Here is a 27,725-nt window from a genome sequence, read left to right on the forward strand (position 1 = left end):
GGTGTTGACAGTGAGCTGCAAACCTACTGTCAGTTCTTAGCTCTTTTTTTTTCTTGTTGTTTTTTATCCCCGTACTCTGTACTGAATCGGTGACTTTCTTTTGGTTGTATGTCGCAGGCCGAGACTGACTGACACCTAAGCCTTCGAGACTTGGGAATATTCTGCAGCTATAAACTGCAAATTATTGACATGCAAAGCAAGACATGACCCCCCCCTCTTCGGGAACAAAAAGTGAGGTCTGTTAAGTACCAAGAGGACCTCAGTTATCTGTTTACAGCGTAAACTGCACCGAGGGGATGAAGACCACCAGCAGCGTGTGCTACTTTGCAAAACGAAATAATTTGCCATCTTGTGTTTTTATAATGCCTGTATTAATGTAGAAAGATGTAAAAGAATTAAATTAGGAAGTATTTTGTTTTGTACTGCCATTCTTATTGTATTTTTATACTTTTTGGCAGCATTAAATATTTTTTTAAATTGATGATGTGCTGTTGTGTGCGCGTTATGTTAGGGAGAACCTGTTAAGAGCGTGTGTTGTGGAAAAAGAAGGGTTTTGCCTTAAAGGTTTCCTGATACCTGTCTTAACTGGAAAATGGCAAAATTATTAGAGTGTGCTTTTTGCAAGTATTTTCATTAATGCTAAGTATTGTAGTTTGATTTAGGAGGAACTCTTGTACATTTCTTTTGTAATACACCACTAAGAATATTATTTTAATAATCTGACCAGTTGGTTTGGTAATTCTTTTTATGTTTGCTATAAAATACGCACAAAATGTTCGGAGTAACTTTGTGACGGGAAAGTGTTCTGTTGGTGATAGCTTTAAAGGGAAGAAAGAGGTTGAACCTGACCTTTCTTGACCCAGAGTCCTGTGTAGTTAATGGGAGCTGAGGAACAAAAACGAAGTGCACAAAAGTCAATGGTATCTGTAATTAAACAGGTTTTGGATTGTGCCATGGCCATGTGTTCTATGTACAGTATTTTCCTCACATCTCCCACCTTCTGTCAGCCTTCTCCTTGACATAGTCAGGATGGATTGAAAATCAGTAAGCCAGAGTGCTGCTTAAAGGAGTTCTTTCAACAAGGTCAGCAGGGTTTCCAGCCCTGTGCCTTCTGTAACAGAGCTGATCTCAATTCTGCACTTGTTCTGTGATGGTTTTGGATAAACCTTAACTCACAAAACCATATATTTACTATGACTGTCTAAACAGGCATGTGGTGGGGTTTTACATGGTAGGAGCCTGAAATCTTATCAGAACTTGGTCTTGAGGGCTGTTCATGAAAGCAGTGATATTCAGAGTTGTGTTGAACTTGAAGGGGAAGCTGAAGCAGGGGAGTACTTAATGCTATTACTTGAGCTGAAGACACATTTGACACCATCCTGTAATAGTCTAAATTTCCAGTCTGTTTGGCCAAATTTTTTTTCTTTATATGATTACCATTGTTCTGAGCCTATGCTGGAGGAGAAAACAACATTGTGACTTGATTCAGTTTTCATTTTCAAGTTGGTGCAGCTGTGAAACCAGGAGTGTTTATAGCAAGAGATTAAGCTCTGCCAAAACCACTGCAACAAACCCTGCTATTGTTGATTACAGGAACAGGGCCTGTTTATACCACTTGGGACATCTTTGGATAAGGCTTTCAGCTGTTCATGCCTTTTACCTTTAGCTATGGTTTAGGTTTTAATTATTTTCCCCCTCTTGGAGTTGTGAGGAAGCACGCAGTGCATGACTACTGGCAGTGTGCAAGTGCTGCCTTATTCTACCTGCTGCTATCAGATGCAACTAGTTTATCTTGTGGGGCATAAACAGCTGAATATCCCAATAAAATGCTGATTGCCCTTAGTTTTTAAATGGTTTTCAACTACTGAGATGCTGGAATAAAGTTGACGTCAGCCAACTTGATGCACTGGCAAAGGAGATCAAGATAGGCTAGTTCCAAAACCAGGGCTTTGTTGTGTTTGGTTGAATGCTGTTTTGCTTTCTGACCTCTATACTTGTTTGGTTATTTCTAATTCTTGGTTATTTCTAATTCAGGCCCTAATTCTTGACAACTGTTGAGAAAGCGTATTTGAAAAGGTGAAGGAAGGGGAGAGAAAGGACCAAGTGAGTGTGTAATTGTAGCCTTTAAAGAAATGGCTTTAAAATGATCAGACCTGTGAAAGGCATTTCTTTCTAAATGAAGAAGCTGTGATTTACTGACTGCCATTTCTTATCTCCATGATCAAGGGCAGTGCTGCAGAGGTGTTTTTATTTTTGCTGGTGATCTGACTAGCACGGCAAAGGTGCAGCCTTAGTCCTGCAGGAAGGTTTTGGTGCGTGCAGGGCTGTGCTGGGCTGTGCTGGGCTGTCCCGGGCACTGGAGGCAGGAGTGGCTCGGGGCCAAGAGCAGCGCTGCCTGCCAAACTGCCGGCCTTGGAGAAGCTGCATCTTTGTTCCTCCCAAAAGGATCCAAGTGCCCTCTACCTTCTTCACAGGGAACAGGAAAGCCCTGAAGATTTGCTCTTTCAGAAAGTACTCCCAGTGTTCTCCTCTTCCCTTCTCGAGGTTTCGCTCGGCCATGCATCTTGAGGAGGCAGTGAACATCTTTAGCTCACTTAAGAAAAACACTGTGAAGCAAGTAACACCCTTTTCATTGGTTCTGTCTGCTCCTTCAGCTCCTCAAGACTTCATTTGCTTTCCTGCTCTGTATACACCTTGTAGTCATTTGGCTCAATTTGAATATGGTTATTTTTCCAACTAGCTTTAGGCTTATCAGACTTGCCTTGTGCTACATATGGCCTTTTGTCTGCATTCTTTGACTACATCTGCATTTTGACTCACCAAATTTGATTTACCAGTCTGGATACCTGTGGGAGCTCCTAAAAATGTATTGTGGTTAATTCTCACTTTTCAACTCTAGAACTGACCATTTTGCATCCATGATTTAAAGTTGTTTTTAAATCGGCTGATGTGACCAAGCACTTCCAAAAGGTCAAAACTGAACGCATAGCTAAATACTATAGTGCAACAGGTACCATGACAAACATGGAACATGTGAACCATCCATCACTCAGCTGCTCTCTCAGACTAAGCCTGTAAAATACACAGATACCAGACTGCCTGATATCAGACAAGGTTTCCTGATTCCTTTATATTTCAGGGCACTGTAATAATGTTCAATCTAAGAAGGCTCATTGACCTAGAATGCTTTAGTTTCAGCTTCAGGAAATAGAACAGAAGCCTGGAAAAGAGAAAGCTTAGGGGTAACCGAATTGTTCCTAGTTGGCCTCCCAGTTCCCAGAGGGACCCTACAAGAGAGCTGGAGAGGGACTTTCTACAAGGGCAGGTAGTGAAAGGATAAAGGGAAATTGCTTCAAACTAAGAGTAGGTTTAGGTTGGGTATTAGGAAGAATTTTTTTTACTTTCATGGGGGTGAGGCACAGGCTCAAGTTGCCCAGAAAGTTGTAGATGCCTCATCCTTGGAAGTGTTTAAGACCAGGCTGGCTGGGACTCTGAGCAGCCTGGTCTAGTGGAGGGTGTCCCTGCCTTCAGCAGTGGGGTTGGAACTAGAGGATCTTCAGGATCCCTTCCAACCCACACCATTCTACAACTCTGTATAGACAGAAAATACAGAGCAGGCTGTTACACTGCTTGCAGTCTCCCCAGTTGAAGCTACCACAGCAGCATTGGGAAAAGAAGGCAAAATCAGATCACTTCTGACCTTCACTTACCTCACCAGGAAGTCTTGAAAAAAAAGTTAAGATCCACAGTTGACATGGAAGTGGAGGGTTTTATCTTCCAAGAAAATCCATGCCTACACATCACTCTCAGTTCTCAGCTGCATTAGAAAGGAGCACCTTAAGCTTGTCCGTGGCAGTAACACTTAACCAAGGAAAAAAGTTTCTTAAAAAATATTTTATTAGAAAAAACTTCCAACCAAAGTTACTCAATAAACAACTGTACAAAACATATTTCTTTGGTGAGTTTGTGAAAGTTACCTTAATTTCTTTAGCTACCCACATACACAAAAGGAATTTTTCTTAACTAAAGCATTTATGTAGACAGACACCAAAGCAAGCTGCTGTTCCTTGGCAATTACTGTAATCACCAGCTCAAGGGACATCTGTGACTGCACACGTGACTCACAGTGAGCTCAGAGCTGATCAGAAAAGGGCAGGTGGGAGACCATTGCCAAAAAGCAGGCGCCAGGAACTCGGTATCTTCCACTGTGAAGAAGGATCTGTGGAATCGTTGCTCTGCAACAATAATAATAATAAAGATTTAAGTAGTAATGATGTAACTGGGTATTAAAATAATGGGCAGCAGTACAAATGTCAGTGTCACAGTGGGTTACTTTAGAAAAGAGCACTGGAAGAGAGAACTCAAACCTTTACACAATTTTTGCCCACACCTGTCAAACAGAAGAACTGGTGTTCAGATTTGTTTTTTCAGGTGGGGAAACTCCCACTGAGGTTTTAATACAAATATATATTTTATTTGGCATATTCTTGACGACCAAGAGCCAAAAATGAACCCATCTGGACTGAAGAAAAATGAAAATAAGGGATATAAAATATGACAGCAAGAACTTTAGATCAAACAGTACTTACTTCACTTTTAATTAGCTGGAGCCATTCATTAAGATAGTTAACAAGAACAAATGCATCAGGGATGTTGTCTCCTTCTGAGCAAAATTTCAGAAGAACTGCCATTTGGATTCCCTCTGAACAGCTGCAACAGAAATGAGCAGCCATTTATATTTTGTTTTTAGATCCACAACAATTATATTTATGTATTAAGAGCAGCAACAACATGCACGTATCTTGTGAGAAGCCAAAACCAAAAAGGAAAAATGTATGTGTATATTCTTTTTCCTCCAGATTTCCTAGATCACATTTTCACACTTCATGCTTTTTTGCTTAGTCTTGAATTTGGTCAATACTTTGCAAGGCAAGAATCCTACATCTTGCAAGAGTATTCAGACCTTTTACATAGTTAGTTTGCATTTTTGTGCTGGTGAGGTGCCTATATACATCCTTTGATGCAATCACTCCTTATCTTTCTGTGTATTTTAAACCAGCAGTTTTGCAGGTTGCATATCAGTACTTCACTCAGAATATTCTCATTTTTTAAATTGAGATATTAGGATGGCTATTTTAAATTATTTTATCTCAAGTCCTGGCAGTTTTTTTCTTTTGCAATTGTTTATTGTTTCCATTCTGAAGTCAGTATAAATGTAAGCATGGCATTAGTAACTTTGCTGCTGTTGAATGCAACAGTGTGGTCAGGTGTCAAAAGTAATAATTAAAAAATAAAAGTCAATTTTCCACTGGACACAATGCATCTTTTGCAGAACCACACAGTTGTGCTGTAAGTAAGTATTAGTTTCTAAAATTAAAAAACTCAGCTTTCAGCACAACTTGTGATGCACGCAGCTTTTAACAAAACCCCCACATCTCATTTTTTTGCTGGCCCTGAAATCTTAACTCATTCATAGTGCTCAGAGTTGTTTGTGGGTTTTTGGAGTTTTTCGTATAACTGACATTGGAACCATTTGCCTCAGGAAACAGTTTTAGTTAAAGTAGCACAGGTACAGGAATTCTACTATTTACAAATAGTGGTTTGGATATTATCAGATACCAGATTGATTGTGATCATAACTGTAAAGACTTCATTCTTTTCCTTTAGCCTATTTCCTTATATTTTTATCTTATTCTAACTTTATGATTCAGGACTCCCTACTTCTCTTCCTGCTAATTATGGGCCTGACCTGAAATTCTTTTGCTATAAACCCCTGTTCTATAAACAGAAGGACTTTTCTTTTCCTATAACATAGCAATTTGTAAGATAATTTTACCCAAGTACTAAAAATAAGACTTCTGATATCTTTCTGTGCTTATCTTTAGGCAACTCACCTCTCAGTAAACAATAGTTTTGTGATGCCACCTCCAGGTATATGCAGAACTTTGTCTGTATCATTTATACCAGGATAAGCTGCTACTTTTTCCATTTCTTTCCAGTTTAGCTCCTTCATGCGGCCTCCAACTGCTTTCTCCAGATCGGGTGTGAGCAGGTAGCGCAGTGGTGTCCTGGAAACAAGTCAAGGATGCACTCAGTCTGCCAAGGAAGGACACTGCCCCACTTGGCACTTGTGGCAGACAGAAGGTGCCAGCACTGAGGACCTCACACCTGCAGGGAAGAACTGTTCTGACATTCTCTCCCTCTTCAGATCAAAGTTAGAAAGTAAGTCTGTGGCCTCCAAACTGTACAAACCATTCAACTTTGTGCCACAAATAGAATTCAGGTACCCTTTCAGGGGCTCAGTTAACTGGCAAGTGCCAAATACATAAGCACCTAAACAGGGAAACTGCTTATGGTTGTTAAAATAATTTACAAATAAAATGTGCTTTTTCTTCCTTAAGATAGGAGGTGATTAATTCAAAATCTGTTTGGGTAAACTTAGACTTCACCATGGCACAGTATTTTTAGTAAGCTCACACTACTAATACATTTAGACTTTAGTCAAGTTAAAAGTATTTTCTGAATGCACTACCCTCACTCTTTAGTAAATCTGCTATAAGGTAATTGTTCTGTAGTGCTGAGGAGGAGTTGTTCTGTAGTGCTCCCCTCTGATATAAGGGAGTTGTTCTGTAGTGCTCCCCTTAGCTGGGAGGGTTTAAATCACAACTTATCACTCAGACCTCATCAAATAACCATCAGTACCTCTCATTTCATTCCATGTTAGCTGGCCATCCTGCAGTTGTATGGATCTACCACTATATCTGGGATGTGCATAGATCTAAACCTCCTTTGAGGCCCTATACATCTATAGAGCCTAAGGATAACAACTGCAGAAATACTGATTTTATTTGTTTCTCATTAAATCACCAATTATGATGCCCTCAATCATCAAGAAATGCCTGGTTTTTGGATGGGTAATATCTAGTAAAAAAATACTGCAATTGCATCCTTGCAGTTGCCTCCCAAAAAATAATAACTGATAACTTCCTATTAAAAAAAAAAAGAACGGCAACTTACTGTATGAAAGAAAACCTTTCAAATATAGAATGATGCCAAAGAGGTCAGAAAAAAACCACTACTGCAATCAACTATTAAAAATCTAACCTGTGACCTGTATGTCAGCAGTTAATCCCTGAAATTGCCTGCAGCCACAGGAAGTTAAAACTGAGGCAATGCAGGCTAAGTGCAATTTGCTTACAACTTTTCATTTGATCAGTACTTCTGACAGTAGTAACCCAGAAAATTCAGTGACTTATCCTGTAATATGTCATGTTTTAACAATATACTAAGCATTTTATGACCAATGCACACATGCAAGCAGAAGCACCTGTCAAAAGTACTCAGGACACGGAAGCAGAGGGAAATATGTCAGTTAAAAAAGCCCAGAAACATCAGTTAGGTCTTTCAAGGACACAAACATACCCCAGAAGCTGCTCATCATCGCGCTGGTACGCATGGCTGCTGGACAGAAGGACAACCATGGCACATTTGCTGCTTTTCACCCAAGAGAGCAGGGTTTCACAGAATGGCCTGTACTTGTTCTTCGTGCCAAGACACAGACAAAAAAGTGAAAAATTTAATGTGTCCTTAACAATACTAGGTGTTACATATAATGTTTGGCAGTGATGTAAATTATTCTTCATATCCACTTAGTCTTCAGCCCCATATATATTATTAGAAAGCAGAGAACTGCCCTGGTTGTTTACTTAAGCAAAACTACACGTAGAATTACAAGAATTATCATTAAGGCCATGCCAACCACAACAGTACCACCTGTTTTGTGTGCTGTTAATACTAAGGGGAAAAGCTTTACAGCAAGATGGGATGGCAGGATCACACAGTATTTTTCCACACTTTGAACTGCTAAAATACAGCACCACAATTTTCTGTCATCGCATTCTGCTTATTTTAAGTTATAGCCACAACCCAGTTAATGAGTAATAGTAAATTTCTCATTTTAACCAAATGAGTGTTGTTAAAATGAATCTAGAATACTGTGAAATAATTAAATTGGCATGACACACACACACAAAAAAATAAAGCTATTACAAAGAACACAGAAAAATAATAAATGTAAAGAAAAAAATAAACAGACAAAACTCAGACCATTTTGTATTTTCATGACTCTTAATAACTAAGGAGATATTTACACTAAAATCTACCAACACAGGCTGCTGTTGTGGGGCTTGGAAAAACAAAATGCCAAAATTGATGATGCAAAATGTCTCAAATTAATGCAGAAATCAGTAAAACATTACCAACTGCAGAAGGTGTTACAGCATGAAGTAGAAAAATACTTTTGCCAGGCCATTTAGTATCTGCCAGCAGAACTATTCAAACCAAAGAGTGAAGAAAGAACAATCAATGAACATACATACCTTTATAAAAGGTGATCTGATCTGCAGAACTACAAGCTTCTTTGAAGGTAAGGAGTACACTACAAGAAGAAATCATTAAGTCTTGATAAGCAGAAACTGAGAAAGAGATCTGAGTTTAAATATATCAAGAATTACCCCATTTACAAACTTCAGGATAGTAAACTTTTCAACTATTAGTTCATATGGGAAAGCCTGACAACATCCATTGTGTTAAAAACATGTATTTCTGTGCATTGTACTTTCAGTTGTACTAAATTCAAGGACTGAATTAAGAAAGATGTATGAGGATATGCTTCCTGTAATGATTCAGATAATGTATGCATCTTTGCAAAGATTGACATTTTATTCTGAGATTTCTGTGATTTAAAAGGGTAAAAAAATTAGATACATTGATCAGTGTAGGGAAAGAAACTAAGAATTTGTAGGGGGAATGGGAAAAATATTACACAGGGAAAAACGCAAAGGTATGTAGGAAAGAAGAAGAGTGGATAAGAATCCTTCTAAATCAGAAATTCAAATTGTATTCCAATAATTTATTTTAAGTATGTGCACACTTGATATTGCTTTGGATTACCACCACAGAGAGTTTTGGCTGCACTGCAATGGCTCAAATTTAACATTTTTCACTGGTTCCAAATGTCAAACTGGTTTTCCAAAAAAACAACAGGAAGTTTCCTCTGTGAAATGTAAATACATTCCTGTCTGTAGGTTTCTGCAGCTGTTATTACTGACCTTAATTTAAGAACATCAGCAGAATATAACAACAACAAAAAAAGTAAATGTGATGTTCTTGGCTCTTATGCCCCTTGCAAATACCTTCAGCATTCAATACTCACCTTCAGCATTTATACTCAGCTCCACTGAGTTTTCCTCTGCTGTTGCATATGGGTTATTTCCAACCATTGGCACCAGGCAATCGGTGTAGAAGTAACCAACTTTAGTCATGTTAAGTGTGGAAATCACCAGATCTATTGCCAACTGACCGACATTCCCAACGGACACTGCTGGCTGAAGGAACAGAATGAACTGAATTACAGCATGCTTTGTGGATGGCATAAGGTGCTCTTCAAATAGTGAAAGCTTAAAATCTGGTCAAACATGATTTCTAAAAGTGGCTGCTCATCCTCTGGCAAAGGTGACTATTTCCTACCAGAAGAATTGGTATATACAGGATTTGGTCTCTGTCTGACAAAAAACATCCTGGTCACTTTTGTGAATAATTCTGTCTTATTGTAAACTGAAAGAACAGCTTGGAAACTTATCTCCTCTTCCACATTTTGGATTGAGAGTAGGTAAAAGCCACTCAAGCAACTGCTGTGAGACTGGCAAAGCTCACATGATGCCCAAAGGCAGCTCTGGTATTACGTATTAAGCCTCTAAATCTAAGACTGACTCACAGACAGGAGTAGGTTGTTTTTCATTTTTTTAAGGGAAAAAATGGTAAGGGTGCCCTTAAATTAATTTCATAGGAATTGCTGCGAGTTATCATCAATCGAGGTAGATACTGACCTAATATGATGGCACGGAAAGAGAAAGTCAAGAGTCTGTCTCCTTCCAAAGAAACTATTACAAGAAGACAACCATAAAACGTTCGGTTGCTTTCCTCTAATTTATAATCAAACCTAATAATTGCTGCTGCTGCTGCCCATTGGGGAAAGACAGCGGGTTTGAGGCTGGCAGAAGGTGCGGGAGGCCGCGGCAGCACTGAGTGTCCCACGCCCTGGCTGGTCCCCAGCTCCCCGGCAGTGCCAGGCGAGGAGCCCGGCAGCGATGTGTTTCCTGCTGCTGGTCAGCTGACCGGGAATGCCTTCCTGCGCAGCCTGCACAGTCATGCCGGGCTCTGCAGCCCTGCCTGGGAAGCGATGGGTTCCCTGAAAATGACGGAGAAATTGGCGGCGTTTGTCCGTCCGCAGCCCGCGCTGGAGCCCTCGTCCCACACCGACATCGTCACCGCGCGCACATGACCTGACACTGATGTCACACCATGTGTGAAGGCGATAAAAACACTTCCTAAAACAATCCTAATCCGAGATTTAAATGTAGCAGAATGATTTTGGTTTTTTTAACACTGGAAGCATTTATATATCGCATCTAAATGAAAAAAAACAAAACCAAGATTTTACTGCGGTGACAATCCACGGGTGCTGCAAATCCAGTAAAAGCACATAGGGCGCATTAATTTTTAGAGCAACAGCATACAGCTATAGCTCCGAAATAGCAAATAGCTATATTGCTCTAAAATAAAATACAGCTGTTGCAGCTCGGCAAGGATCGTCTTGAAGGGGCAAACCCGGGGTTCTGAGGAGGGAGAAGCTGACAGAAACGGAGAAGACCACGCTAAGCTCTGCTGCAGACAGAGCCCTCCAAACCCTCTTTTCCCCGGCAGAACACCCCACAGATTCCACACACATTGCCTGCCCTGCGCCTTCTCCGCTTATCCCGCGGCCAAGTACCCAGGGACGACCCTCGGGCAGGGCAGAGAGGGACACCGGAACGCCCCGTGTCCCGTCCCACAAGAGCGGAGCGGAGCCCTCAGCACAGGGACCGGGGGCAGCGACCCCTCAAACCCACCGAGGGCGGGAAAAGGGGAAGCAGAAGCGCGACTCACCATGAGCAGGGTGAAGCCTTTAAAGTCGGGGGCGGCCGAGCCCCCGCCGCGGTCGCACGGAATGAACATGCTGGCCGTGAAGGGAGGAGGGAAGCAGGCACTGAAGGAAGGAAGCAAGGGAAGAAGGAGGGAAGGAAGGAAGGAAGCAGGGGTGCGGACGCCGCACCCCCGAGCTGCCGCCAGGGGGCGGTGGCGGCGCAGCCCGCGCTCGCCGCGAGGCCGTTGGGGCTCGTTCACTGGCGGCTCCGCCATGTCGCTGCCGCCGGAGAAAGCCTCGGAGCTGAAGCAGATCATCCACCAGCAGCTGCTCAAGGTGGGATCGGCGCAGGAGAGACTTTCCCCTGGCCCTCAGGGAGCTGTGCCGGCCCCCATGCCGCGGTCACCCGGCCGCGGTTGGCGGCAGCGCCCGCTGAGGCGGTGGCGGAGCGCGCCCGCTCCGGCGCCCCGCTTTGTTTCCCCAACTTGGGTCGCTGCAGGTGGTTTCCAGGCGCCGCTTGGTCGCTTTCGTGCTGCTTTTTGAGCGAGGGTCTTGAAACTGGCCGGGAAATAAGTAAGGAGGCTGTAACTACTCTATCTCTTGTCAGTGCAGTGGTGAATATCCTTGCCTGTCACACCGGAGAGCGGGGTTCTTGGGGCGAGTCCGGAGGAGGCCAGCAAGATGATTAGAGGGAGGCAGCTTCGGGGAAGGGCTGAGAGAACTGGGATTGTGCAGCCTGGAGAAGAGAAGGCTCAGTGGAGACTTCATAGCAGCCTTCCAGTACCGGAAGGGAGCCTGCAAGAAAGAAAGAGACAGACTTTTTACCAGAGCATGTAGTGACAGGACAAGGGGAGATGGATTAAAATTGAGAGACAGCAGGTTTAGATTAGATATTAGGAAGACTTTTTCACTGTGATGGGTGCTGTGGGACAGGAACAGGTTGCTCAGAGAAGTTGTGAATGCCCCATCCCTGGAAGTGTTCAAGGCCAGGCTGGGTGGAGTTCTGAGTGACCGGATCCGGTGGAAGGTGTCCCTGCCCATGGCCGGGGCTTTGGAATGAGATGATCTTTAAGGTGATTTCCAATAAGGTCGTTCTGTGGTCCTGTTTCAGGTCCCGGTGGCTGTGTTCTTAACATCCTTCCAGTGTGGGAGTCAGCTCTATAAATCCATCTGCTTTCACAGCCCAGATGATGGGCAGACATTCTCAGACTTCCCTTTGAGCATAGGGAGAGCTTGCAAGGGAGATCTACAACTTTTCTGCCTAACCTATATAAAAGCGTATTTTTCCCTCTTAAAAAATAAGGAAGTACTATATTAAGCTTGAAATTGGAACAGTGACCATTTTGCCATGAGAAATTGGAACAGTGACCATTTTGTAATTGATGGATTTGCAGACCTTTTTGTAAGGAGGGAAGTTCAAGATGAGTTGCTGTCAAAGAGCACTAAAAACGTTTAGGTTTTGTATGCTTGTAATATTTTTTACTGGGAGAGTTGCTTTTGTAAAATAGTGGCTCATTTGATTAGTTCTGCAAGGATCAATATTTTGGTGTAGTTTTTTCTGTGTTCCTAAGAAAACCCCCTTAGCCTTATAGACTTAATTGGTAAGTTGTACCTGCTGCCATACAGAGGGCTGGTGTTTGTAACACAAAATGAATTTTCTTTCAGATGGATGTCCATGGGAGGATACGAGAAGTTCTTGCTGAGACTATACGGGAAGAGCTGGCACCTGAGCATCAGCAGCTGTCCACGGAAGATCTGATAAGAGCCCTGAGACAGCGGGGAATCATTGATGATGTTATGAAGGAACTTAAATTTGTAACTGTAAGTAGCTTTTTAAGAGGGGAAGTATTTCTGCTTATTCTTCTTACTGATATGGTGTTTTGACAAAGTCAAACTGTGCTGCTTCTGGAGGTCTGTAAGAGCCTTACTGATGTGAGACATTGTAGGAGCAGAGAAGATTAATGCATGTGCCGAAATCACTTTGGTGATAATAATGCTTTGAAAATATTTGTTCCGTTTTAGAAGGGAGCGTACCTAAGGAATGGCATTCAGATGAAATGGAGGATCCTTTAATTTTTAGAAGACTGTGGTAAAAGCGCTGTTGCATCCTTTGAGTCCTTAAAAAGTCTTAATTGTAATTCCAGGATGTGAATGAAATGGGGAAGACTTCAGCTCCAAAACCATCAACACATTTTGTTGACAGAGAACCACCAGTTTTGAAAAAAAGTATGTTTCTTGTTTATTTAAATGTTTGGATCATAGCTTTGAAACAAATTTGAAGTCTATGATTTTTGCACTCTGAATTAGTAATCCAGTATGAACTGGCTTAAAGGTGGATGTTTCTTCTGCTTATCCACAGGGAGTAAACTCATGTAAGCAGCAGCAATCAGTGTTGCATTAAATATGATTTATTATTATTTCATTTACTTTACACTAAGATAACTTCCATATATTTTAAAATCCCTTTCTCCTAAGCATGTTTCAAAGAAGTTTCTTTTTTTGCTAGTCTCCTGTTAGCTGATATTTAGCAAATTAAGCTTTCTAAGATCTGTTTGTAGTCTCTTCATTTTTATTGCTACGCTTTACAGCTAACATTGACCCAACACGGAGGTATCTTTACCTTCAGGTTTTGGGTGGAAAGGCTTTTCTGGAACATCTTCAGGAACCAGAGCCTCTGCCTGGCCAGATCTGTTCTACCTTCACTCTGTGTTTACATTTTCGAAACCAGCGCTTCCGTTCCAAACCTGTACCCTGTGCCTGTGAACCAGATTTTCAGGATGGTTTTCTACTTGAAATACACAAAGATAGCCTAGGTAAGGAACATTGTGGGTTTAAAGCTGATGCTGTTGGGATTTTTTCTGACCTAAGAGTTATTGTGAAATATGTTTGATATTATTTTGTGGATTTCTTTCCTGGTTTTGTCATGTTTTCCTGAGGAAACTGATTACTGTATTGGGTTATACCACTTGTAGATCTTTTTCTGCTCTTGCTCTTTTCCTTCTTTTTCACTCTAAAATAACTTGAAATTGACCAGCTTTATCAATTCTTAAATGTAAATTCCATTTTAATTTTTTGTGTATCTTGACCTAGTTGCATTACAGTACTTAACTACAAAAATAATTTTATCTTCTCTGTAATCTCACTGTAGCTCTGTCCTAAAATGAGTGCGGTTTTAGAGATGGAACTATTGCTTACACTGCTGGACTCAAGATCTTTCTTTATACTTACTAGAGACATAGCATTTTGTTGCATACTGTTTTAAAATTACGAGGAGAACTTGGGATGATAATATTCTTGCTGTCTTTGTTTGGTTTAATAATGGCAGGTGACGGAAGCAAGATGGTGGATGCAACCACTATGTTATCTATATGTGACCCAGTGCATATGGTTCTGATCAAAACAGACACATTTGGTGAGACCACACTGGTAGCATCCTATTTCTTGGAGTGGAGGTCTGTCTTGGCTGCAGAGAATGGCATAACAAATGTTGCTGTGGAACTCCTGGGTGTAGGTAAGGATGAAAAATGAGCACGTTATGATGCCTTAAAATACTGGGTACTGAGCCTGCTTAAAGCAGTATTTTTGATCTAGTTCATTTTTTTCTACAATTCAGAACTAACTGTAAAGTATCCTTAGAAAATGCCTAGAACACTTAATGGTCAGATTTTTCTGTTACCAAGCTGCTAAAATGAGTATTCCAGATCCCGTGTAAAAATGGTCCTCATGTCTGGGAATTCCCACTATTGATTATCTTCAAAATCTGGTTAAGTTATCACAATCAAACCAACCAAACAAAAATCCAGTAGTTCATCTCCAGGAATATATCTGATCAGTGCACTGGGGAGTAAAATCGAGTTTGTGTGCCTTTCATAGCAAACCAACAATTGCTGGAGAAAGAGATTTCTGCTCTGCTCCCATTTATCCCAGTGGCTGGAGGTGTGCTTTCTGCACAGCTTGGTTTAGGTGCTCAGCAGTTAGTACACGTGTATTTTTGTGTGTCACTTGTCCCCAGTCCTCCTCTCAGGAGTTCCAACCCAAGTTTTTAGGATATGATTTAGTGAATAAAGACTAGGTCTCTCCTGACTTTCTACGAGACTTTTTACAAGAGCAGGTAATGACAGGACAAGGGGGCATGGATTCAAACTGAATGAGAGTAAATTTAGATTAGATCTTAGGAAGAAATTCTTTCCTGTGGGGGTAGTGAGGCACTGGAACAGGTTGCCCAGAGAAGCTGTGGGTGCCACATCCTGAGAAATGTTCAAGGCCAGATTGGATGGAACTCTGAGCAACATGATTTTGTGGAAGGTGTCCTTGCCCATGGCAGGGGGATTGGAAATAGGTGATCTCTAAGATCTCATCCAACCCAAGCCATTCTGATTTTAATTTTCTATAATGAGTTGGAAATGCATAACAAATAAGATGGGTTTAATTCTCAGATGGGTTTTGGAGCAAGTTAAATTTAATTCTCATTAGCTTTTTTCCAAGTAATAACGTATCAGCCCAGTAAATCCAATGCTTTTTCTCCTCTTCAAAATCTTGTCATTGTACAAAATGCATCAAGAACATCAAAGGATGCTTCCATCTCAGATAAACAGATAAGCTGTTGTGCAGGGTTTCCATTGCTTGTATTGCTTATGGACCCATCTGTAATCTGTTTTGCAATGCTCATTGTTGTTTATGTAATCTAAAATTTTCAGCATTTGGGGGGTTGCTGTTCATTTGTTTGTTGTTTTGGGTTTTTTCTAAGTTGATTAATCTCTTTGTATGGCAGCCAGAGTCCTTCATAATGAACTGTGTCCTGGGGGAAGATGAACTTCACTATTTCCACCTATTTAAATTTGAGCTACTTGTGTAATCAGTAGAAATAGGCACATTTACAGTGTGTGATTCTCTGACTTAATTTTAGATGCCTATTCTAGGCATTTCTAGAATACTATTCTAGAATTCATCTCATATGTCCCAGTACTGGCTACAAATAGGGCCTTGGATAATTATTTAGGATGTAGACACCAGTGCTTTTTTTCATATATTATGCTTTCTTACAGGCTCATTTGAGTTTAAAATTTAAATAAAGATTCCCACTTTGCCTATGTTGAAAGAAGTTTAGTTAATTTTTGTGATTATATAAAGCTAACAGAAATATTTTAATGGTTTGCCCCTGCCTGGCTGAAGTAATCTAATCAAAATGAATATGAGAGAACTGATGAAAATTTATTTTGTTTCAAAGGTACAGAATCAAAGGTTTCTGTTGGTGTTTTAAACATCAGACTGGAAATGTATCCACCGCTTAATAAGACACTTTCTTCAGAAATAACTAGTACTCAAGTAAGTAATTTTGGAGAGGGTTGACTTATTCTTTTGCTGGTGGGTGGGAAGCTCAGTATAATGTTGTAGATGTTGAGGACTGTGGGGTTTTTGAATGTTGAATACTTCTTTTTTTTCTATTAAATTTAAATTTAATTCCTTTTTTAAACTACTTTGTCTATACTGAACGTTACTCAAAGTATTACTGTCATAGGTTTTTCTAATTACTTGTATCAAAACCTCTGAAGAAAAAAGAAGGATGCAACATATCTAATTTTCTTCAAGTAGTATATATGCTTTCTTGCTCTTGCCCATGTGAAACAGTAATTTCAAGTTAGCTATTCTGCTTGGAAAGCCAGTAAATGTTGGCCTGAAGGTGCATGCAGATATTTTTCTGCACATTAAAATCCAAGCAATCCTTCTGTGCAGAAATGCATTACTTAAAATGAACAGTACTTTGGTCCAGCCTAATATATTAACCTGCAAACGAGAAATACAGCTTGAAGTTTTTCCTAATTGGATTTCCATTTTAAAAATACAATGGATTTGCATGATACACTTAAAATGTTTAGCTTTATTTTACATATGCCAGGATGTGGTGTTAATGTACTTACTGGGTATGATGCCTTGAGAGGCTACCTAGAACAAGGGCTAGACAGAGCTAAAGGAATAAAGTAGGCATTTATTAAAAGGACTTCAAAGGTTATACCTTGGGCAGTGCAAGAGCCCAGCCATGGCTACACCCAAGATAGACACTGGGTCACAAGTTCTTACACTTTTTTAAGTTCTGATCCATTTACGTGTTGGGGTAATTGTCCAGTTACAGCTTCAGGTTGTGAAGCCCCATCCTCTCAGATTGCTTTCCTCAATTCACTGTTGTTTGGGCCTGAAGCTGCAATGGTGACCTTGGTTCTTGGGCTGGGAAAGGATTGTTTTGCCTGACTAAGATGCAAAGAGAACTTACTAACACTTTATAGGAAGTTCAGTGTTACATACTAATGCAGTACAGAATCTGGAAAATATGAAAGCTAAAACTTAAGGCATCATTCATGGGCTTTTTTCTCCTGTTTGGAATTAGTATGTGTAGGATTGGTTTTGTTTTTCCTACCTACAGTTCACTTTGGAACGTCAGAAGACAGCAGAAAAAGAACGTTTATTTCTTGTGTATGCTAAGCAGTGGTGGAGAGAATACCTGCAGATCAGGCCTACTCACAATGCAAGGCTGGTAAAGATCTTTGCACAGGTTCGTACATTTTATGAATAGACCAATCCTTTCTTTAAGTTATCTTTTGATTTTATTTTGAACTTCATGCATATGTGGAATCTGTATAGATTTATGATGTGCTTATGTTCAGGTCAGGGCTAAATGTGGTGTATCTTGCAAAAAAATGAAATTTGTAAGGACTGAACTTCTGTTTATCTATTGAAGCTTAAGAGAACGATGCAGACAGGAGGATTGCTCTGACTACCTCTGATGTACCAAGCGAAAAAGCCTGCTTAGTCTTGCCCTTAAATACTCACATATGTCAGAGACCTAGGTGGTCTGTACAAACTATTTCAGATAAGTTTTGTACCAGATAAAACAGTTACAAAAAATTGACTTCCTAGATGTATTAGAACAGATCCTCAAAATATTTGAACTCTGTATTGTCTGCAATGCAATCTCTCTGGTTTATGTCACACGACAACTACAGTCATAATTACTTGAGTCTGATAAGTTACTGTATCAGTTACTCCTCAGTAACTGTTCCTCAGTGAAAGGAATGTTATCATCCTTGCATTCTTCAGGCTGTGAATTTACCCTGCGTAGTAGCAATTTTCCTACCACAGTAACTTCTTATCTCAGAGCAGTGTCCTGAAGCGATCTGTGCCTCCTCTTGGGTGAGGCAGCAGTGTCCCTTTTGGCTGTGCCCTGAGTGCCCAGGAGTGATGTGAACTTCCCAATCCCAGACAGCAGCTGAGTCTCCATCCTGGCACTCTCTCACTCCTCGTCAGTGGGATGGGGGCAAGAATAAAAACTGCAAAAGCAAGGAAAATTTCATGGGTTGGGATAAAGGTGGTTTAGTAACAGAAGGCAAGGAAGGAAGGAAGGGAGGGAAAGCAGTGATGTGAAGACAGTTATTCACCTCCTCCCAGAGCAGACAGATGCCCCAATAGTCTCTAAGCAGGGAGAAGTTTAGAAGAAGTCTGTTCCCCACCCTCACTGTTTTTATTGCTGAGCATGCCACTGTATGGCATAGAATATCTCTTTGGTCAGATCAGGTCAGCTGTCCTGGCTGTGTCCCCTTCCAGCTTTTTGTCCACCCTGAACCTACACCTGTGTGGTGGCAGAACAAGAAGCAGAGGTGGTTGTGATCCTATACAAGCCCTGCTCAGCAGCAGCAGCAGCAACACTGGTGTGTTCACAGCACTGTTTGGGTCACAGATCTAAAACACAGCACTGTGAGGGCTGCTGTGAAGAAAGCAAACTCCCTTCCAAATAGACCCAATACAAAGGCTTAAGGGTTTCAGGGCAGGGTACAAAGAGAAACAAGTCTATCATTAAATAGGATAGGAACTAGGCCCCAGCTAGATTAGTACCTATATAGAGTTTATCTTGAGTTTCCCATTGGCCATAGCAAATCTTAGTAAAACTTTCTGGGAACAGAAACGAGTTAATTAGATTAGTTTGATAATGTAGTTACCATCAGGTTTCAGATGAGTAATGCAGAAACAGGCATTATATATATATAAGACAAAATTTAAAAATAAATCCTGCCTGTGGGATTTTTTTAAAATTGCTTTTGAGCTGTGAAATAGTTTTCAACAGGATTCCAGTCAGCTTCAAATAAATGCTGCTTTTTTTTCCACTAGCTTGCTGAAAAAGCATGACAAAACTTAATGGGGACAATATATGACCACAGTAAAGATATGAGACCATAATCTCCTGAAGCTGCAGAGATTCAAAAGACTTTGATCCCTTTTAAAATATATATGAGCATAAAAGTACCAATTTAGCCCAGTGAGGAACAGAAGACCTCTGTGCTTCTTGAAATAGTTTTAATAGATGATAATCATAGTATTTGCCTGCAGCACGTAATAAAACAGATTTTTAAAAGTCATCTTATTGTTTAATTTTTACAGGAACTTAGAAATTCTTAGTATTATTGCTTAGTTTAGATCTAGCTAATATATCTAGTTGCTTAGTAGATCTAGTTACTTCATTTTGAGTAATTTTTATTGCTTGCTGTTATGAAAAGAGGTATTCAAATTCAGGAGGAAATAGACACCTTTTAAAATCTAAAATCAGTTCCTGAATGTTTAATGTTTCTGGGGGAGGGTTTTTTTGGGGTCGTTGTGGAATTTGGTGTGTGAGATTTGTTCTGGCTTGTTTTTATACTTGATGATAATGTTGAAATGTGGATAGTAGATAGAGTATAAATAGTTCCTCACCCATCTGAGAAAATTAATTGCAACCTGTGCTGTTCTTGATGTTCAGACATTTAGTCCAGAGTGCCCTGTGAGTGACAGAGCCCCACTGAAATCTGTCATGTCTCTAAATGAGTGGTCCTAATGGTCTTGTGTCCTAATTCTAGAAGTATTTTCGTATCTTACTGTTTCTGAGTGATACTTATTCCAGGGAGGATACATCCCAGAGGAAAAAAGTCTAAGCTCAGATTAACGTTTTTGGGACATTTGAGCAGCTGGCGAATAACCCCGTTTGCCATGTTCAGGATGAGAACGGCGTGAACCGGCCGGTGTGTTCGTTCGTGCGGCCCCTGCGGGCCGGGCGGCTGCTGGACACGCCGCGGCAGGCAGCGCGCTTCGTCAGCGTCCTGGGCCACGAGAGAGCGCCCGTCATCGGCGGCGGCGGCGGCAAGCAGGAGCAGTGGTGCACCCTGCTCGCCTTCCTGTGCCGGAACAAGGTGCGTGACAGTGCCCCTGTGTGGCACTGCGGGGCTGCTGGCCTGCCCCGACCCAAGGCAGGAGTTTAAAACAGGCTGCAAATGCATGCATTGAAATCAGATTTGGATGGTTCTGTTGCAGTCGCGCTTGAGGTGTTTTTAAAGACAAACAGGTGATAAATTGAAGACAAGAAGGCTTCGGAGCAGACTTCCTTTACTACTGCACTTGGGGTCCATTTGTCAATGCATATCTTTGACGGTGAAATTGCTTCTCCTCTGTTGCATTTCTAAGAACGCTTATTGTCATCCAATGAATCCCTGCTACTGTTCAGGACACTAGTTAAAATTCTGGACTTATCCAGGAAGAGTGGAAAAAGTCTCTTTAGTCTCTTGTCCTTTTGCTGACTTGATGGGGGTGTTTTTTTGTTGGTTTTTGTTTTGTTTTGGTTTGGTTTGGTTTGATTTTGGGTTTGTGGGGTTTTTTTTCCAATAGGTGGGCTGAAATATGCTGACTGTTTTTTTGTTCCATTTTTGCAAGACAGGAATTTTCACTGGAAGTTTCAGCCTATTTCTTTGTGGTCTGACATTTTTGTAATCAAAAAGCAAATCAAATTGTAACTGGTTCTAGCTTATAGCTCTTCTGTTTTATGAGCAGAAGTACCAGTAATCACTAGTGATACCTCTTTGGAGTGGTCCATGCTTTTCATTGCCACGGAGATACTTCTGCCTTCAAAAATGACATCACTGATGTGTTTGCATTTAAAAGATGTGTTCAGGGTAGCTGGAGCTGTATTCCAGGTTTTAGATCTGCCTCCAAGACCACGTAGAACAGGCATTGGCACTTGTCTCTGAATATCAGATGATGCATAAGTGCCCATAAAGGCAGCTCTGGCTGACCACTGGCTTTCAGATGGAGATGGCAGTAGGGACTTGGAGGACTGCTGTGTTTGGAGGCACAGAGGAAGGTGTTCCTTCAAGGCAGAAATGGAAAGCTGTATGGAAAATAACTGAATTTAGCCCCTGAGACACCAGACACCATTATTTTTCTTGTGGAGAGTGGTATATTATTATTAAAATAACACAGGTTCACTACAAACTTGTTTAAACGTACCTTTCTGCACATTTCCCTTTTATGCTGTGATAGGGCAAGAATATGTTGTTTTGATACATCCAAGAACTCTGAATTTTACATTTTCAACATTCTGAATAGTTATTTGACTAAAAAGCCTTACTGTTCTGCTTCTGAATGCTGTACTTTGTGTTATGAAGCCTTCATTGTTTGAGCAATTTTTGTTCTTACTTTACAGCTAACAATTGTAAAGAGCTCAAGAGACAAAAGATATTAGACGTTGCATTTGGAAATTGTTTTCTGTGAATTATCAGTGGGGTAATGTGTTTATGAGATAAATGTTTTCCTGACTGAAGGAAAAAAACAGCTGCCCATGATTCCCAGCTGTTTTACAGTTAGATCTGTGGGGGACCTTGTTTTATCTTTGTCTAGTTTCTGAAGATTGACAGCACATTGAAGAAAAAGTGAAATACCAGTACAATTGGATTTTATTAAGTGAAAAAATTCCTAGCTGTGTGAGAATACTGCATAATTTCTAGTCTTGCCGCAGGTGTTTGCCTTATATGAATTTTTACATTTAAGTAGAACATTGTTTTTGTTGTCATGGTCAGTAGATTCTGGTTTTGGGTTTCTTGAAGGTATCTCTATAATCATAAGAAATGTTTCCTAGTGTTAATCATACACTATACTTGAACAAACAATATCAACAGTCTATCATCAGAACATGCATTTTAAACTCATTTATTCTATTACAGAAAACTAAAACTTGTCTAGTTTAAATGGTAAAATCCTGACTTTTGATACATGCTTTAGATAAATAGGAGAGTAACATAACTTGTTAAATGGTGGTTTGATAATAGCTTTATTTTATTGCTTTAAGTTTTTATAATTATTAATAATATTTATTAATATTTACTGTCTAGGGTGACTGTGAAGACCATGCTAATCTTCTGTGTAGTCTTCTTCTTGGGTTTGGATTGGAAGCCTTTGTGTGTGTTGGAACAAAAGCAAAAGGAGTCCCCCATACTTGGGTAATGACTTGTGGATCTGATGGAACAATTACTTTTTGGGAGAGCTTAACAGGACATAGGTGAGCAAAAAGAATATAAGAAAACAGAACTATGTATTTTGAGGTTTGTGTAGGATATTTCTGCTCTTGTGGTTTTCTTTTTAATCTTCATATCCTGTCATGTAATCCAGGTGATGTTTGTCTGTGAATTTTTTTTTTTTCATCTAGTGCTTTTGCTTGGAATATAACTGACTCAGTGTGAGGAGAAGTATTTAATCATATATTTGTATTATATTAGTGTCTTTAATACTGTATGGTAACTGTTTTGTGTCTTATGGCAGCTGATTGCCATCGATGTTACTGCTGCCATCATTTGTAAAGGAAGTGAAATCTGACATGCTTGTTTAGGAACCCGTATTTTTTGCTTGATTTCATCAGTGAAATCAGTGTTGGATTACTTTTTTTCTCCCTGAAAAAATCTCTCTGAGTTCTCTGAGATTTTCTCTTGGCTTGATTCATTAGAGAAGGACACATGTAGGTTTTTGGTGTACTTAAGCTTCTGGAACATGTTCTTTCCTGTGTTCAAAACAAGCAATTCTCTTTTGCCACTGTTTGTGTATCCTGTGATTAGCATTTGCAGGTGTAGTTCTCTAAATGTGATGAATAACAGGGATACTGCATGAGCATGTTCTTATAATTGCAAAATTTAACTGCTTGATTAAACAGCTTATTTTTCTAGATTTAAAGACTAAAAATTATGTATTATTTGGTTGTATATTATGCCTCCAAAATGTGTACAATTACATTTCTGTGAACAAATTAATGCCATTTTGGGGGGAAAAGTTAATTACAAACTTGGCTTGTATTTTTAAAGGAAAAATGGCTATATCTGTCCCGTCTAAGTATTTTTACTTTGCCTTGAAAGAAGTTGTATTAATGAGAAGTTGAATCTTTTTGAGTAGGTACATCCACAGACCTATCAACCCTGATGACCCTCCCCTGGCTGAGCAACCCAAGCCACTGTATCCGTACCGCACAATTGGTTGTATCTTCAACCACGAAAAGTTCTTTGGAAATTGCCAGCCCTCTGATGCTGTGGAGGTGTGTGTGTTTGACCTGCATGATGAATCCAAATGGAAACCCATGAGTGGAGAAGCAATAAAATCTGTATGTGCTCCAGGAGCAACGTCTTCAGTTCCCCCTTTTCCTCCTCTATGTGCTTCTACAATAGATGCTGCTGTAACAAGCAATGAGATGGAAGTGCAGCTGAGGATACTGGTCTCTGAACACAGAAAGGTGAGAAAGATTGGCAGTGATCTGTCATGCTAACAGAGGTTCTTGCATTAATTTTACACTTGTTTTGGATAGCCATTTATTAGTTCACATATTTGTATCTTTGCAATGTGTTTTCCATCAGTTTTTTTAGAAATATGATATAGGAAAGGTGAAACAATTGAAAAAATGTTTGGGAAGACTGTAATGAGCTGTTTTAGACTATTATTTGCAGCGGTGATCCACGGCCTCATGTGTGGGCTTTTTCCCCCACCCTGCCTTCGCCCCTCATTCTGGGTCTGTGATCTTCAGCTTACTGGCACCTGCAGACTACCCATGAGGGGTCTCTAAAAGCACCAGGAAGATGAAATCTGGTTGTTAGTGAGCTTTGCCAATCCACACAAATGTTTCTGGTTCCCAGATAAAAGCAGGCTTTCAGCTTTCGTGGTCTTACTCTGACTGCTTTACAAAATCAGATCTTTTTAGAAGTTAATTTTTGTCCTTTACCAGGATTTTTACAAGGGACAATGTGCCAGAAATTATACTTCCTGTGCTGGACATGAAGGCAATGGTATTTTAAGTCCCTGTTAGCTTATGTCTGTTTTTAATGAGGTTTTTTGATTGTTTCTGTTTTATCTCCCCACACAATGCTTAGCCTTTAGGGTGGCAAAGTAATTCTCAGAGTGTGAGTCTGATGCAGCGTTGAATGCATACATAGAAGATTTTTCTACTTTGCATTTGGGATGCTGGGAGGGAGGTGCTTGTACGTGGTGGGAAGATAAATGGTAGAAAGAAGGTGCCTTTGTGTTTTGGGGAGCTGTTGTGCATCATTTTTTCAGAAAGAGTTTTCTATGAGACATTTGAAAAAAATGTCAGGTGAATCTTAGTTGATCTTTTCCATATTTTTGCTGTGTATTTATGCATATCTTCTTACATTTCATGCCGAGATGTTGTAGCTGAAACATCTGGTTTCAACTCTGCTGACCTTATGTTTTAGTCTAATAGTTTAACTTCATTCCTTGATAAATGTTTGATACTTGTGGTGTCACTTGCTTCTGGTGGTGATGTTTGCTTCTCCCAGTTGGTGTGTGAGTCAATACACCAATCTCACTGCTTCATGAATTCACTACCATTAATTGCCAATATAAAGATTCTTGGATTTATTTGAATCTATACTGTAGGCAAGTTTAGGCATATCCTGATGTACATTCTGCACAGTTCTCATGGTCCTGTGACTTGCCTCCCAGGATCTTGGCCTTTCAACTGTTTGGGATGACCAGCTGTCCTACCTGTTGTCACAAGCATTAGCAGCCTATGAGCTGGAACGCACAACAGGTGTTTCTGCAGGGAATGAGGAGTTTCAGGATGCCGTAAGGAGAGCGGTACCCGATGGTCACACCTTCAAAGGGTTTCCCATCCATTTTGTGCACAGAAATGCCAGGAGAGTATTTGCTACATGTCTTAGGTAAGTCTAAGTATAAAGATATAGGTATGTGTTAAAACTAAATAGTTTATTTTTTTAATAATGAATTTTAAAGAAAATGAATTTCCTTAGGTTAGAGCTGGAGGAAGAGTGATGTGGTGTGTGTAATGGATCATGAGGTACAGAGCTTTTAGGTTACATTGGTGATTCAGTGGTGGTAGACTTCTTGTGTATCAAATTGAAGAATGAGGAGTTAATTTCATTTCTCTGTACCTCTTAAAAATGATCAGTGGTGGTGTCATTTTCCTCCAAGGCAACAGCCTTTGCACTATAGAACAATATTATTATTTGTAATGACAGGCTCATGATAATAATTTTTACTTAAATGCTAGTCACACTTTAAAAAAAAATTGCACTGTGTAATTAAAAACTTTAACAATATCTTAGGATTGTCTGTTACTCCTGTGTTTATTTTTGTCATATAGGTCTCCTTTTTGTGAAGAAATAATCTGTTGTAGGGGAGACCAAGTGCGACTTGCAGTTCGTGTACGAGTGTTTGCATACCCTGAATCTGCGTGTGCTGTTTGGATCATGTTTGCTTGTAAATACCGCTCTGTCCTTTGAAAAAATCCCAGATTGTTCATACCTTTTTAGTGCTGCAAAATAATGTATGTGGGTGTAAAATGATTCAATTAAAAATGAATATAGTATTTTATATAAATGCCACTGATTTTGAACACCACAGTGTGTGTATTGAAGGGGATTGTGTACACAGTAATAATGGTATTTATAAAGAGAATTTATTCTTTGTAATAAAAGTTACTTTTTATATTTATAGAAGTGTGAGTCAAGTTACTAAAATGTGTCCAAAAAACATTGGCTTTTTTTTTTGCAGTTCTGAATTGGTTTAAGAGTTTGTTTAGTTCTGCTTTACCTCTGCAGGGTAACAGACTCTTTTCTACCTCACCTTTCCCTGTAGTGTACAATGTGTCCTTTGTGAGTGACTGAGATCCAGAAATACAGGTGTTTAGGCATGTGTCCTTCAGACAACAAAATTTATTTCTGCCTCTCATGGATCTAACAGTAACTCCTACATTCAGCTTCTGAGAGCAGTTCAGTCAGATAAAAGTGAATTTGTTAATCTGTGAATTTAATAATATATGGATTTATTTCAAAAATAAACATTAAGACTTGGATACCCAAAGATGTGAGTAGCTATGATGGGTTAGATAAAGTAGTTAAACCTGATGTCTTTTGCCTCTTGTTACCTTAAGAAGTTTCTGAGGTAGAAGTTGTAGCCAGGCCATTTTGCCTAACAGCCATTCATGATTTTGTCTAATTCTGATGCTCAGATCTGTACTTAATGAACTATCTGTGATTTTGTCTGTCTTAAACCTGTGGGTAATGATTTTGCTGAGTATTTTTAGGTCTTTATGCTTTGCAAAATGGCAAGCTGTTGGGCTTACTGAACTTTTCCATACCAAACTTCTCAGGTTTTTCCCCATGTGGACTCCAGGCATCTCTTCTTGTTGCTGGAAAATCTGAAACTGTTTGGTTCCTTCTGTAGAAGCCATTCTGTGTCAGTGATAGCCCATGACCACCTCCTTTGGTTGTCCTTGTAAGAAAGAGACAACTCTTTTCTGCTGGTGCTGGACCAAAAAAATTACCTTAGAGAATCTTGCAACACATACAGCAGGAATGAATGTTGGCATTTTGCACGTACATTTAATCAGCAGTGTGGCAGTGTGATACCATTTGTGTCTTTTTGCTTCAAGAGGTGTTAAATACTTCCTATGGGAGCACTGAGGTTTTTTTAATTTAGGACTCTAATAGTACATTATGTACTTATTGGCCCTGCTGCTAATTTTACAAGTCTGCTTTTGTGTTATCTTTTTTTTTTTTATACCTGAAAGATAAAAATGTATTCGTTTGCCTGTTCTACAGCATATAGGATGGTGATAAAAGCTTCACAAGTACAATTTCTCCCCTAATTTCCTTGTATCTAAACGTAGCCTGAAAGGCTGGATCATACTGCATGGTGAATAACGCCAAATTTAACAGCATTGTTTAAGTAGCAGTTGTATCTTGTATGCAGCGCTGTATGTTACGCTAGAGGAAAGAGGAAAAAAGCAGCGGTGTTGAGTACAGCTGGAAGTGAAAGGGGGGAGAGGAGCTGGAATGGGAAGAGAGGCGCTGGAAGTGGAATGGGAAGAGAGGAGCTGCAATGGGAATAGAGGCGCTGGAAGTGGAATGGGAAGAGAGGAGCTGGAATGGGAAGAGAGGCGCTGGAAGTGGAATGGGAAGAGAGGAGCTGCAATGGGAATAGACGCGCTGGAAGTGGAATGGGAAGAGAGGAGCTGCAATGGGAATAGAGGCGCTGGAAGTGGAATGGGAAGAGAGGAGCTGCAATGGGAATAGAGGCGCTGGAAGTGGAATGGGAAGAGAGGAGCTGCAATGGGAATAGAGGCGCTGGCTGCTCGCCGCGGGCGGCGGGGCCCTGCCCAGGTGCAGTACCGCTCCTGTACGGCAGGGGGCACCCCTGGCGCTGTCCCTCACACCCTCCCGGCTCCCAGAGTATCAGGCGCGATTTGAACGGGGGATTTGTAGTTTCACATCCGAGAGGTACAACACTAAAGAGAGAAACAGAGAGTGTTCGATGTAAGCTGCAGATTGTTTAGTCGGATTTTTTTCTGCGTGAAAATGGTCGTTTGCCTGAGGCGAAGCTGGCATGAAGGGCCGTGCCCTTCTGGTGCCCAGGTGTGTTCAGAGGCAGGGACGTCAGTTCCCAGCTGCTTGGAAGG

General features: G+C 40.4%; 3 protein-coding genes across 3 annotated transcripts in view; 2 read left to right on the forward strand and 1 right to left on the reverse strand.

Moving 5' to 3' along the window:
* The window catches only part of PTPN2 (protein tyrosine phosphatase non-receptor type 2), a 30,123-nt gene extending 29,642 nt beyond the window's left edge, over positions 1-481 (forward strand). Inside the window, exon 10 of the mRNA XM_030971558.1 lies at positions 118-481. Coding sequence (XP_030827418.1) covers positions 118-139 — 22 coding nt within the window. The 3' untranslated portion in view covers positions 140-481. The remainder of the gene's footprint in view (positions 1-117) is intronic.
* A 3,398-nt stretch (positions 482-3,879) lies between these two features.
* On the reverse strand, positions 3,880-11,249 carry PSMG2 (proteasome assembly chaperone 2). The gene is made up of 7 exons (XM_030944193.1): positions 10,987-11,249; positions 9,215-9,386; positions 8,379-8,437; positions 7,423-7,541; positions 5,895-6,068; positions 4,590-4,710; positions 3,880-4,235 (listed from the first exon to the last, which is right to left on the reverse strand). Exons 1-7 carry the CDS (start codon positions 11,236-11,238, stop codon positions 4,143-4,145), a joined length of 990 nt encoding a protein of 329 aa, XP_030800053.1. The 5' UTR covers positions 11,239-11,249; the 3' UTR covers positions 3,880-4,142.
* CEP76 (centrosomal protein 76) lies at positions 11,157-26,026 on the forward strand. Its single transcript, XM_030944192.1, has 12 exons — positions 11,157-11,299; positions 12,629-12,784; positions 13,108-13,189; positions 13,552-13,776; positions 14,289-14,474; positions 16,191-16,288; positions 17,382-17,510; positions 19,981-20,172; positions 22,144-22,310; positions 23,192-23,525; positions 24,749-24,966; positions 25,410-26,026. The coding sequence occupies exons 1-12, from the start codon at positions 11,237-11,239 to the stop codon at positions 25,546-25,548; spliced, it is 1,989 nt and encodes a 662-aa protein (XP_030800052.1). The 5' UTR covers positions 11,157-11,236; the 3' UTR covers positions 25,549-26,026.
* The last annotated feature ends 1,699 nt before the right edge of the window (positions 26,027-27,725 follow it).

This window comes from Camarhynchus parvulus, chromosome 2, assembly GCF_901933205.1.
Source record: "Camarhynchus parvulus chromosome 2, STF_HiC, whole genome shotgun sequence".
Taxonomy (NCBI): Eukaryota; Metazoa; Chordata; class Aves; order Passeriformes; family Thraupidae; genus Camarhynchus; species Camarhynchus parvulus.

Bases quoted from the DNA above. Each gene is read 5' to 3' on its own strand.
- CEP76 (XM_030944192.1), top strand. From the start codon at position 11,237: ATGTCGCTGCCGCCGGAGAAAGCCTCGGAGCTGAAGCAGATCATCCAC. The intron at 17,511-19,980 runs GTTCGTACATTT...TGCCATGTTCAG, and splicing joins TGGTAAAGATCTTTGCACAG to GATGAGAACGGCGTGAACCG. The intron at 22,311-23,191 runs GTGAGCAAAAAG...CTTTTTGAGTAG, and splicing joins GAGAGCTTAACAGGACATAG to GTACATCCACAGACCTATCA.
- PSMG2 (XM_030944193.1), bottom strand. From the start codon at position 11,238: ATGGCGGAGCCGCCAGTGAACGAGCCCCAACGGCCTCGCGGCGAGCGC. The intron at 8,438-9,214 runs GTGAGTATTGAA...TTCTTCTTGTAG, and splicing joins GCTGAGTATAAATGCTGAAG to TGTACTCCTTACCTTCAAAG. The intron at 6,069-7,422 runs GTATGTTTGTGT...ACTTGTTTCCAG, and splicing joins GATGATGAGCAGCTTCTGGG to GACACCACTGCGCTACCTGC.